The 13,584-nt window shown below is 42.7% G+C and overlaps 1 protein-coding gene across 1 annotated transcript in view; it reads right to left on the bottom strand.

The window, feature by feature from the left end:
- The window catches only part of SI (sucrase-isomaltase), a 159,359-nt gene that overhangs the window by 69,776 nt on the left and 75,999 nt on the right, over nucleotides 1-13,584 (bottom strand). Inside the window, exons 29-37 of the mRNA XM_066621541.1 lie at nucleotides 13,040-13,152; nucleotides 12,819-12,944; nucleotides 10,423-10,551; nucleotides 10,177-10,287; nucleotides 8,973-9,035; nucleotides 6,853-6,987; nucleotides 5,534-5,618; nucleotides 4,989-5,127; nucleotides 111-244 (exon numbers count right to left, since the gene is read on the bottom strand). Of these exons, the coding sequence (XP_066477638.1) occupies nucleotides 111-244; nucleotides 4,989-5,127; nucleotides 5,534-5,618; nucleotides 6,853-6,987; nucleotides 8,973-9,035; nucleotides 10,177-10,287; nucleotides 10,423-10,551; nucleotides 12,819-12,944; nucleotides 13,040-13,152 (1,035 nt within the window). The remainder of the gene's footprint in view (nucleotides 1-110; nucleotides 245-4,988; nucleotides 5,128-5,533; nucleotides 5,619-6,852; nucleotides 6,988-8,972; nucleotides 9,036-10,176; nucleotides 10,288-10,422; nucleotides 10,552-12,818; nucleotides 12,945-13,039; nucleotides 13,153-13,584) is intronic.

Genomic DNA, 13,584 nt, shown 5'->3' on the forward strand with positions numbered 1-13,584 from the left:
AAGAATCTTATGCTATACATCTCTGCCTCTTTTACACCCATAAACCACTTTTCCCAACAGAACCAAGTTACTTTACATACTTTACACAAAACATATCAACATTCATTTACCTATTATAGACTTGGCAAGTTGGTCCCATTTTGAGACATTATCACCTAGCCAATGCCCAGCCCATTTGCCACTGGAGGGATATGTTGAACGAGAGATGACAACACCACGTTCTCCAGTGACACTGTGTAGAGCACTAATGGAGAAATAAAACCAGACTATAAACAAAGCTGAGAAAAAAATACATTTTAAACATTTACAGCAGATGCTTATGCATGTCTTCTTGGAGATAAGTTCTATTCATAAGAACATAAGAACAGCCCCACTGAATCAGGCCATAGGCCCATCTAGTCCAGCTTCCTGTATCTCACAGCGGCCCACCAAATGCCCCAGGGAGCACGCCAGATAACAAGAGACCTGCATCCTGGTGCCCTCCCTTGCATCAATTCAATGAGACTTACTTCCATGTAAGTGTGCATAGGATTGCAGCTTTAGATATATAATTGGATTAATAAACACATCTGGTTGGGTCCAAAAAATTACCTTATTTTAAGCTCCATTGAAGTTAATGACACTTCAGATAGTTGTGACTTACTCAAGTGTCATTCACTGAAATGGAACTTAGTCGTGACTTTCTTTGAATATGACCCATAAAAATGTTTTCTGCTCAAATCTCCTGCTTCAGCAAAAGTTTCTAGACTTAAGATTGGAACATATGGGGTGATTTTCTCCATGCCACTGTAAACATCCAACTTCTCACTCACGCGTGCACATAAACAAATAAAATTGCTGTAAAATAAAAATAGTGTTCCCAGAACATGCATAAGACCTTTTTCATTCTGGCCTCTGACGAAGTAGCTAATGCTAGGGCTCTTTAAGAAGAAAGCAATTTTTTTATTGAAGATAGCTAGTACCTACAAGAGAAGTATATCTTTAAAATACCCAAGTGTATCTTGGGTGATGTAGAGTAGAACAGATAGCAAGGTCAGCTGAATATTTAGAAGGGACAATTAAAGACAAAGTAATAAATTGGTATACATGTGATTACTGATGGAAGACTACACTATTTCTCTTTTCTCAAGGCTTAAAACCTGTTCTTTTTTCCCTTTCAGAGTGAAAACTCTTACTTTCTAAAGTCTGTCTTAATAAACTGACTTGCAAAATGCATTTGTAAAGTCACATTCTGGAAAAATAATATCCCTGCTGGATCAGGCGAAGGGCCTATCTAGACCAGGTTCCTGACTCACCAGATGTTTCTAAGAGCACAAAAGATAACAAGATACCCATGTCCTTTTGCCACTCCCTTGCACCTGGCATTCAGAGATAGGCTACCTCCAAAACTCAGAAGTTGCACACAGTCATCCTGACTTGTAACCTGTGATGGATTTTTCCTCCATGAATTTGTCCAATCCCCCTTTGAAAGTGTCTAGGCCTCTGTGATCACTTTGCTGTGCTCATTTAGCAGACAGCTCATGCCCTAAGGAGGTACACTTAATACAAAAACTTTGGATATTGATGAGGAATGCACCTCTTTGTGTCATCCAAAGTATCTGCACATGTTTTCAGAATGAAGGGAACCATTTCAGTGGGAAGATGTCCCTTTGGTTCTCAAATGTGGTGGAGATTAAATGATAGGAATGGGAGTTGCTTTTTCATGAACTTGTTCATAACTTTTTAAAAAATTCATTTTCAAACATATGCCCCTTCAAACCTATGCACCTCATATTCCAGAGTGGGACAGAACCACGAGGCAGTCCTCATGCTGTGGGCTTTGGCTTTGCAACACCTGTTTTGAAATGCGCTATAGAATTATAGGGCAGCATTAAAGTTCAGCTGAGCTGAATTGTTGGGTGGTTTGAGTTGCATTTCAAATGTGCATGTTCAGAGATGGACAACACTTTACTTTTAAATATGGAAAGTATCTCACTGCTCTTTATGCATATCCTGGACACTAATTACAATGTTAGATGAACTCCCCAGTTCAAAAAATGGTAAGCCAAGCCAAGTTCAAATCTTTCAAAATACTAGACTCTGCTCATTCACTAGTGCTTTCTGTCACCAGACAGTATTTCCTGCAGCTGACCAGGAAAACTCTCAACACAAAAAGCTGCAGCTTTATATACTCCCCTCCCCTCCACAGCTGATGTGCTAACTCCACCCTGTTCCTACTGACATCTCTGCTAAAGTTACATGGGCTGGGAGTGAGGTACAACAGAGAATAAAAAGAGTCTGCCTAAGACTTAGCTCTGTTTGGTGAGGGATTGTCTTAAGCCATTTCTGCCCAATGTTGCATATACACAACAGGGACCAAATGTGTACACCTGTGGGCCAGGCACAAAAAGACAGGTCAGACAAGCTCAAAGGCTGCCCCTTGCTCCAAAGCTCAGGTGCTTCTGCGAGCAATGGTTCCCAACCTTTTTAGCACTGGAATGACTTACCTAGTTTTACGAGACTTAAAAAAATTCACTTTATCAGCCACTGAAGCCTCTGTTTTTATCCTGGTTGGAAGGAGAGGGGCTTCTGGAGCATTTTAGGAGCTCCATGCTCATCAGTTTGGGATCATTCTGGTGGCCTTGTGCTCCCCTTTGCCTGGCCTTTGATAAGAGTCAAGGCATGGTTGCGTCCTCAGTAATAAGCACATACGTGTGGCGCAGTTTCACTTTCCTTCGAGCCCAACACATTTTTCTTGTCAGCTTGGGGGGGGCATCTCATTCTCAAGAATTTGTTGGGGCCTGTGTTCATTGGATTCGAACTGTTCCGGTGGTGTACCATTCCCTTTGGCCTGCCCTTCATAGTGGATCGAAGCATGTCCGCCTATGTGCTTAAAACACACACATGCTGCTCCATTTAAGTCAGCTACCAGCTTGACAGTTTCACGACCTACCAAAAATTTTGTCCTGACCCACTGGTGGGTCCTGACCCACACTTTGGGAACCACTGTCCTAGCAATGCCCTGGGGGCTTTTATATAGCTCTGTAAGGGCACACTCAAAATTATGCTGAAAAATAAGAAGTACTTCTTGACCGTTACCGAACTGAAATTGAATAAATGATCTGGAGTAGCATACAATGCAAGTGAAATATTTTTTCTTTAAATTATTGTTTGAACAGATCTTCCGCATCCCTTCAAATGTATAAACTAATACTGCATTTTTAGTAATTCTCTCTCGGAAGAAAAGCCCTTTCAAAAACAAGAGGAATATTTTATCAGCTTTTGTTTCACCGTTTTCAGCATCAGTGATTACACCACCTGTAGTACTGAATTATTGCCGGCTGACAATGTTCAGATCTTAGTTTATTTCTCTGACAGTGGAAGAATCTAACATTCTTTTTTGTCCCATCAGCAGCTCTGAGTGTCTTGATTGACAATGAAATGCTGGAATGCTGCCAGGTACAACATTCAGGTTAAAAAAAAAAGTGTGTCCAGCACCAATGCTCTCTCTTCATGATACTATCAAAACTACCAAGGGCTTTAAGGTCATTACAGCCTATAGGGGGAAAAAAATGCTGTTCTTTGCTTGTTCATTGAACTGGAAAGGAACCGACCTAGATATATTATCATTAGATCAGACATGATCTAAAATAGGATGTAACTCAATAAGGAATTAGCATGCAATAACATTGCACTGGATTATAAGAAATAAACGATTAAAGGAAAAATTGTGCCTATTTTCTTTATATAAAACAAGCATCCTCTTGTCCCTCTTTAACATTTACTTTTTTGAAGCAAATTGTTGAGGTTATTAATTCAAGAACGCATATACAGAACACTTAATTTCAAATAATCATTCTGCATATCCTACATGGAATCCAAGCCAAACAACGTACACTTTTTAATTAAAGTAGTCCATTATAGGATAAGCCTGGAGCAAGGGGTTATTTTCTTTAATTTCTTATGCTGCGGTCTTAATAGCCTATCAAAATTCTGAAAACTGCTCCATGTCAAAAATGAATGGAAGAGAACTCTTTATTATAGTCAGCTGAATTATTTGCAATGCAAAGGACTGTCTTGAGTTGGCCTTTGGAGATCCTATAGCAGAAGGAATCCCTCTCTAAAACGAAACGCCCTGTACCCGAATGCACTGGGACATGGTAACTTTTGATGGGATGTAATTATACATCCATACTAAACTATATTACACCACCAACCTGGACATTTGATTTCACAATTAAAATCAGCAATTAGGCTTACATAACATGCAATTATACAAGTACAACCACTAGGATATGTGAACAAATAATTGCTCCCAGCAACGTAAGAAATGAAAGCTTCCAATGTTATGTCTCACCATTCAGGTTCGTTCCTGGAAGCCCTGCAGATGTCAAAAACCATGGATAATGAAATCCATAGTTAGACCTTGTGTTCTGAGTTGTGGGGAGATCGTTCATGACTTTCCCATGACTCAGAAGACCTCCCGGACATGGGCCCTCCTGATGCAGATTTGGAACCTGAGTTGGGTCAAATCCACAGGTTCCAAATCCGTGGATGAGGAGGGGCTACTGCACTTGTAGATTTCGAAACCAGACATTGAAGCTTGATGATTAAATGGCTAAACAAACTGGGCATTTAGGGTCCAAACCTATTCAATTTTCCAGCACTGGTGCAGGGAACAATAGGAACAAATGTTCCCTTACCTTGAGGAGGTCTCTGTGACTGCTTCCCCACCACCGGATGCAGTGCATGCCACATTGGCACGGCTGCACTGGCACTGGAAAATTGGATAGGATTGAGCCCTTAATCACTCAAGAAGGAAGTCCCTTTCCCCAGCCTGACAAGGAAAATGTATTGAGTCCTATGGAAAGCGAAACTGACTCACACCTGCACGTTTACTCAATAGTAGGCAAACTTGCCTGGGCTCCTGTCAAAGGCCCTTTATGATTTAAAATGTCTAAGAAAGGGCAAGGACAAAAGCCACTACAAAGGAAAAAAAAGTGACTTACTCATAAGTAGGTTTTGTTTGTGACCAACCATAGAGATTGTGGACATCATAGTGTCGAACTGGGGTTCCATCAGCCAGAAACTGTTGACTCTGCATGCACAGGGTTTTATCATTCAGACCAATTGATTTCCCCAGTAAGTCTAGGGAAGATAAAATGTATATTTTGGGAGATTAAAAAAAAATTCATATAAATCTTTACATTTAGCACAATATACAGCATGTCAAACTATGAAGTCTAGTTTCAGGGTCAAAACTGAATTTTCTGATTTTGAGTGAAACTCCACAAAATGTTAGAGGCAGGGGGCTGGAAAACATTAGTCTCATTCCAAGTGTATCTAAGTGAGTCTGGGCACTAAACAGTCCCCCACAGTTACACGATGGATGGGACGGGAAGAGAAGGATGGCACTGACCTAGGACCAATCACGCCAGGCTGCAGAAAGTGTCATGTTCTCCATCTCTCACCACCCCTCTACAGTACTAATGAGATTCAAGGTTTGGAACTTTAGACAGCTTTACTTTCCAAATGAAAAGAAAACTTCACTTACCTGGCATGTATTCAGGTTTATTTAGGGGGTTATCTCCACAGCCAGTAACTGAACCGGCAACGAAGCTGGCTGGTTCATTCATGTCCTTACATTGTTTAAAAAGGAAAAAAAGGAGCATAAGTAATTTATAGCCCAAGCCTATTCTATCCACTCCAATTATCAAATAGCATCCTGTGGGGAGGGCAGATATAGTGGTTTCCCCTGGGTAAGTGAACAATTGTTCCTGCACCCAGGAGTAAACCTCCATTATACAAGAGGGACTAGTCAGACCTGCACTAGCTAAAGAGCTGGCACAGGTCTGCAGCGACCCACACCATGGGATTGGATCCAAGAAGGGGATAGGTCTCTGCTGCTGTGGCCTCTGCTGCCGTTAAACCCACCCCCTTCCTGGACCCAATCCGCCCATTCCCACCCCCACTGCCACCTTATTCTGCCCTCCCCCAGCCTCCGCATCATTTTGACCTCCCCTGCCCCATTCATAATTTGAGTTTGGAGAGGGAGGAAAAGTTAAAGTTCCCAGCAGGGTCCACTCTTGGAGATAATCAAGATCAAGTGGCAAAACAGTAATTATTTATGAACATTTGATCAAGTTACTTTGTTCTAATTCATACTGATATATACAGTTGTGCATTGCTTAGCAATGTGCTGATTAATGACCAACTGGATACACAATGGTAGTGGTTAGCTGATAGTTATGCTTACCATTGTAAGCTGATGCCAAAGTGTAAGGTGCTGGGATGCCTCTTAGGGAGGCCCTGGAGGCCTCTTCTGGGTTGCACCAGGACAGTGAGCCTTTCTACTGGGCTCTGCAGGCCTCAGAATGGCCCACAGAAGCCTTTGGTTCACTTCCAAAAACCAGGTGTGCCTTCTGGAGGCTTCCGAGGTCCATTCTGAGTTCCACAGAGGCCCAGCACAAAATGGAGGAAGCCTCCAGAGCCTTCTAATGAAACATCCTTGCACCTGCTAAAGAATTTTGTTTAACAACCAAGCAGCTTAATAAAAGGGATTCGTGAAATGTAATCCCGTCATTAAGCAAAGCATACTTGTGTATGTGCTGTTGTTCACTACAAGCTCTCTGAGCTGGGCGAGCTATTAAAATTTCTAACACAAATATGGGTAAAACCAAGCAGCCTTTGAAGGTTTGCACAGACTTCTGTGCCTACATCAGTAGTCATCAGTTCAGTAAAATAGGTCAAAAGACTAAGCATAACTGGTAGTATAAAAATATTCTTGAAAAATACACAACTTTTTCAATAGCTCTTTTTTACATAAAAGGTTAAATAAAACTGCAGACAAAATTTAGATAAATGGAGACTTACAATCCACAGGCCATCAAATTTAATGCTTTTGCTTGGGTTGATAGTGTTAGTGTGGAAGTCTTGAATATGTCTTTTCCACCACTGAGCAGTAGAGTTGCGGAAGAAATCTGGGAAAGCTGCCCAAGCCCTGTATAACTGCAATTGTAATAAGAAAGTGGAAAAAAAATATATATTAATCAGTTGATACTTCTAGATTTATAATCGGTATAACAGGTAAGCAATTATGGCAACTCATCATGCTCCACCTATTGAGACCCATGGCACCCATAGATTGCAAAATCCTATACACCGGAGATGATTGACTTCAGTGGAACATGGTTTATCTTCATGTTCACCTCTCCACTAGGAAATCAACCCACAGACCTAAATGGCCACTCTGGACAAGATCCAATGCCTCATGGTGTCCTAGGGGATTACTTGGTTTTTTAACCCTTTCAACAGCTGGCTCCAAGGTACCTTTGAAACTCTTCTAAGTATCTAGGGCAAGGTTGCCTTGTGGCATGAACACTTTTCAGGGAATGAAAAACAAGTCTAATCCTTCTGGGTGCCCAGAGCTAGTTTCACGGTTCTTCAAGGTCCATCTCTGTGTCTTCACAGAGCCTATTTGATTTTGGGATTAGCACCTTTGTCATACTTATTAAATATTATTAATATTATATATTTATGTCATAATTATTAAATATTATTAAATATTAACCCCTGCTAATTGGGTAAGAGGCACTTTTTCAAGTGGGTGCTCCTTTTTTTAGCAGGGGGAGAGTAATTGGCCCACCTCACCCCAGCACTGTCTGTTCTAGTGGCTGTCTGCTGGTATTCATTTGCATCATTTTAGATTGTGAGCCCTTTTGGGACAGGGAGCCATTTAGTTATTTGATTTTTCTTTGTAAACCGCTTTGTGAACTTTTAGTTGAAAAGCGGTATATAAATACTGTTAATAATAATACTTATTAAATACTGCTTCACTGTGGTGATATCATCTCAATTTGACAAGAAGGCTGTTTTTTCCCCTTACGAAAATGAAGCAGAAAATTCAGTTTCTATCATTCAGGACATGATAAGGGATACTTGCTTCATTCAGATTAAAGGAGTCTAAAAGATCAAATACTTTGATTTCCCCCCCATCCACCCCACTCTAGGCCACAATCACCACTTCCAACAAGATCCACATGTCTGAAGATGCTGCTTGCATCTCTTTTTACCAGCTAGCTTTCCCTTCCCTCTTCCTGGGTGTACTGCAAGGGAATTAAGTGCACTCCAGAAGCTCTCCTTAACATTCCGTCGTGTAGCAGTCATTTTTGCTACAAACATCAGAGTGTCCGTACTTGTTCAAATGAGATAAGCCAGTGGTTCTCAATGTGGTGGGTCGAGACAACAACAACAACAACAACAGTATTTATATACCGCTTTTCAACAAAAAGTTCACAAAGCGGTTTACAGAGAAAATCAAATATCTAATAGCTCCCTGTCCCAAAAGGGCTCACAATCTAAAAAGATGCAAAAGAATACCAGCAGACAGCCACTAGAACAGACACTGCTGGGGTGAGGTGGGCCAGTTACTCTGTTAGACCCACCATAGGATGGGAAAAAGGGCCATTCCCCCTTAAGGGGAGTGGCCCAGGAGCAGGTGCCCTGAAGGTGTCACAGCAATTGTGGCGCTGCGGGGACCCAGGGGTATGAAGACATACTTGGGGGTCTGGAAGCGCCCCAGAGGGTCCTGAAGGCTCACAGTCCCCTCCGCGAGCCTTCTCTCTGCTACAGTGTGCTCTGTTTACAATCAGAACGCACTTTTGGTTTTCGATCGGAGCTTCAAACGCAAACTGAAAGTGCGATCTGATTGCAAACAGAGCACACTGTAGCAGAGAGAAGGCTCGCGGAGGGGACTGTGAGCCTTCAGGACCCTCTGGGGCGCTTCCAGACCCCCAAGTATGTCTTCATACCCCTGGGTCCCCATGGTGCCGTGATCACTGCAGCGCCATCAGGGTACACCCCCCCTCCAAGTCCCCACCCCCGCCAAAACTTACCCAGGTTACAACCACTGAGATCACCACCACCACCTACAACTATTCACAACCACTGAGATAAGCAATTAACAAGATGCCATTGTGCTCCACTACATTTACCTTAACTTGCTCATCCCAGGATAGCGACGTATTCACAAAAATATTAGGAAGATCTGGCCACACCTAAGACAAAAAAAAAGCATTATATTTTTAAAAAATCTTAATAAAATAATGAAGGTATGCAAGAGTAAACGCTTTCCCTCACAACAAACTTTTGGACTCAAAGTGACTCCTTCCTTGCATTCCTAAAAAAAACTCAAAAGGCTTTACCCCACTCCACAAATGAGCAACTTGTATTTTATTTTAATTTTTTCCCTCAGTCACTTTGTGCCAGCTTTGGCTAGTGTAATATAAATTAATCCATAAATTGTATGTATCAATTGTAAATTAATGTAATTGTAATGCATTGGAAATAAAACCAATTATGTATAAATTGTAAAGAGAAGGAAAAAAAACTGTTCAAGGATGGAACCTCCCCCTCCACCATTAATTTGATATATAACTTTTGCTAGAACAATATAAATATATTTCTGCTATCTGCCTTCTACTTTTTGTTGGGAGATGTTACACAATGTGGAGTGAGGAGAGATCGCATAGTGGTGGCAACTACAATACTCATACATGGCCCAATAAGAGAACCTGCCCCTTGGAGTTTATAAGTTCTGGTGGCAAGGGTGTTTGGCTTAAGCCAACATGCAGGGTGGGTCACCAATAGAGGGTACGACACCAAACGGGGGTCACCACTTTGGGTTGTCCCTTCAAATAGCCACAAGGTCAAGGGCCCTCATCCTTAGACAATCAGTTCCAGTGAGAAGGTGTGTGCATTAGATAGTGGGTGGGTCCATTTAATGGTTGATTGATTCCAGGCATAAGTGAAAGATTGACCTAACACAGATCAATCAATCAATCAATCAATAATAATTACATCCTTATATATACAAATATTCCTAAGTACAATATATGCTCAAACCAACTGACTGTTGATTTTGAAAGAAAAAAATGAACTTTTAATAGTCATCTCAAGCTGGCATGCCAATAATTCTTCTTTAGTCAGAAAGTTTATCCACTGATGGACTACACCTGTCTTCTATGGTTGTCAGACCAAGCTTGACAAACGGAACCACAATGATCTATCCCAAACCAACAATGTTTCAGGCTCCCATCCCATAGTATTTTTATGTAGACTAGGTAGCATTGCTAGCAGTTTGAGGCACTTCTATGTATGATGGTGATTAAGATAATTACACAATACATGACATATTACCTTTCCCCACACAATACCACTGCCATTGGGCCACTGAATGAAGACATCGTCTTGAAGGCCTGTTGTGTACGGTGGATAATCGTTTGTTTCATTTCCTGAAATGGCTGGATCCTGAAATGAAGAACCATATGCTTTTTGATGCAAGCATATCGAAGAGTTCTTCTTATCATTTATTCATGCACACAAACACATTAAAGCGCCTTTTTTTAAAGTTGCAAGGGAACACACACAGACTCAGGTACTGACCAAAATGATGATAAATCTCATTCCGTCCGCTTTCATTCTATCAACCAAAGCTGGAAGGTTTGAAAACTTGGGACTGAGAGTGAAGTCCAATTGCCTCTCCATGTAATCAATATCTGCATATTGTATATCCTACAGAAAACAGCGAAATTCATGATTTGGTGTGTATAATTCAACTTCATTTTCAGTTTTCACTGAATACAGTTTATTATTCCACTGAAACTTTTGGGGAGGGGCAGAGGACAGATGCCTTGCATCGGCCAAATGAAGGGCAAGATACTTCATAAGACTACTTATGTAGTCATCAGTGCCTCTAAAGCTCCACCCTTGTAACTCAGGCAGTTCCAGTGAACTGCTGCCCCTCAGCCTGTCTGTCATTTAGAGGGGGAAACAAAATGCAATAGCAATGAACCATAATACGTAGTTGACACTGTAGAAGGAAAACTCTAGTTCCCCCCCCCCCACAATCTCTCAAGAATTATAAGCCCTTCACCCTTAAACAACAGTTCTAAAAACCCAGTATAATCCTGTGCATTTATTTCTTGCAATGCATTTGCTTTCAGCACATACATGTTTTGATTATAATTATGAATACCAAAAGCAAAATTGCCACAGTGTGAAGAAACACACAAGAAAACTCCCATTATTTTTTTAAATCTTTGTAGGATAAAGCTAGGTACTTCCAACGTGTAGGAACCAAATATTCTCTTTAATGATATCAGGCAACAAGAACGCCAAGAAGATATGCTCTCTTTGCTATATAATGTGTCTATCCTGGCAAACAGTTTTATGTTAAATTTCTGCTTCTTAAATCTCTGCATATCAGGAACACGGCTAGGCATGTAACACTTCCATCTAATTTGCAGGCAAAAATTCTTCTGCATGTTTGCCAAATGTTTATGTTCCATGGCTGGAGCATGGCCTAATATATGAGTTTACACAGGGCCAGAAGCACAGCTGGGGGTTGGAGCAGTAAGTACAGCATGCTCCACAATGTGTCATCTAAGCACCCCTCCCCCTCAGTATGTGAGCCATTCAGGGCAGTGACAGCAAAGTACTATCGCTGCCCCAAATGGCTCCGACACCAAAGGGCAGGGGCTGCTTAAATGGTACACTGCAAAGCATGCTGTACTTACCACACCGCCCCCCCAACTCCACTTCTGCACAGGACCATTTACTAGAGTCCTCCACTGTGTTTGTGCTATATAAACCCAAAGTCAATTTCCTGGCATTTGCAGGAATGGCAGTGTCACCTAGGCCCAGCCCAGGTGGCTTGGAATCAACCTGGAGCAGGGTCCTCCTCAGGGGTAAGGGCCTCTTCTGGAGTAAAACAGGACTACTATCAGGACTGGGACCCCAGCCAAGTCCCTTCCCAGGGAGCAGGCCCTGGTGCCTCCTGGGAGCAGTCAGCAGGCACGTGGGTGGAAGGGGCGGGGCTGGAGCAGAACAAGGGGAGCCTCATAAGGAGGCTGGGAGGCGAAGGGAGTGGTCACTCCTCTCCAGTCGGGAGAGGGATCCCAGAGGAGGCGAAAGGGGGTAGCCACCCCGGCCTCATCCAGACAACTGAGGCTCCTCAGGGAACTCGGCAGACCTCAGCCCTGGAGAGAAGGGCCAGGGGCTGGGGGCCTCCAGACCCTCGTCATGCCTGGGGTCCTGGGGTAGAGATCAGAGAGGCGAGTCTACAACAGCCAGGACCCCCTCTCAACAAACCCCATTGGAGGCCAGGGATTCGAGGGGCAAGACCGGAGGTACAAGGGGCCCTCCTGAGGACAGCTGAGCAGACCCCCAGCCAAGGTACTGCAGTTCTCGGGAACCCATACCCCTGGCCGACAGACAGCAGTGGGAGAGCCAGGCCTGAAGCCCCAAGGGGTCAGGCCAACGTGGGGAACGGGCCGGGTATGCGCCGACGCCACCAGTCTATGTAAAACAAAGGGGCCTGTGACGTAACAGGCCCCATGAGTGTGAAGAACTTAACACGAGTAAACCGGCTGTATAAATCCACTATATCTGCCTCACGTTCTTCTTTTCGCCGACGACCGACACGCATCGTCCAGGTAAGCCCCCCGTGCTTGGGCACACCCAAAGGGGCGGGGTCTCCGCCAGCCATGGACGTCACAGGCAGGGTACTGAAGATTCAACAAACCGCTCAGCTTAATACATGACCCTGGAACTTGAAAATGCTATTTTTACACCCATAATTCTTCAGCTTTCAGTTAAGACAAAAGGTTCAAATCCTTGCTCATCCTTGAGGCTTGCTGATTGACCTAGGGCCAATCACTGTCCCTTGGCCCAAACTACTCCAGAAGGTTGTTGTGAAGAAGAGGAGGTCTTGTGTGCCCTCCTGAACAACATGGAGGAGAAATAAAAGCATAGCAAATAAACAGTCGTGGTCAACTTACATAGGGGATTTTAGCTGCCTTCATGCTATCGTACAGGTTAGAGATTTCTTCATCATTTTCATATCCATAGCGGCACAGCTGGAATCCTAAACCCCAATATGGAGGCATGACAGGACGCCCAATGAGCTAGTAATAATAAAAAATATTTATGTTGTCAAACAAAATGAAGGGCACAATGATTTGCTTTTAGTACATGCTCCACAAAATAAATTGAGACTTACTGCAGTGTATTCCTGAACCACTTGTTCTGGAGTTGGGCCCAAAACTACATAGAAATCCAAAATTCCTCCAATGGTTCGATAAGTCAAAGCAGGAGTTGGCTGAAATTTTACCTCTATAAATTCAGAAGAAAACAGAAAAAGAAGAGAATTATTATCATAGTAAGTGTAATAGCCCAAATCACCCTCTCTTCCTTTCAGGAGCATGACTGAGAAAGTCATGCCATCGATAGTCAAGGCTAAAGACTGTAGGAGTCCTTTCCTTCCATTTGAGAAATTAACCTTCTTTCCCAAAGTCCTATAGAGTGGGCAAGTTCTCACTTCTTAAGGAATGAACATCTCCCAAGTAAGAAGCAGTTTCAACTATCACAATATGGGACTATATTGCCTTGGCCAAAACACATAAGAGACCTTGCCACTTATGTGGAAGGTGTCCCCTTCTTGGGTAAGAAGATGTTGTTCTAGAAACCTCTGCTATGTTGCAGTGGCTTCTGTGATTACCTCTTATAAAAGAATAGGGGAGGCTGCCCTTGGGGAATCTACCAAAC

This window comes from Tiliqua scincoides, chromosome 3 (genome assembly GCF_035046505.1).
Source record: "Tiliqua scincoides isolate rTilSci1 chromosome 3, rTilSci1.hap2, whole genome shotgun sequence".
NCBI lineage: Eukaryota > Metazoa > Chordata > Lepidosauria > Squamata > Scincidae > Tiliqua > Tiliqua scincoides.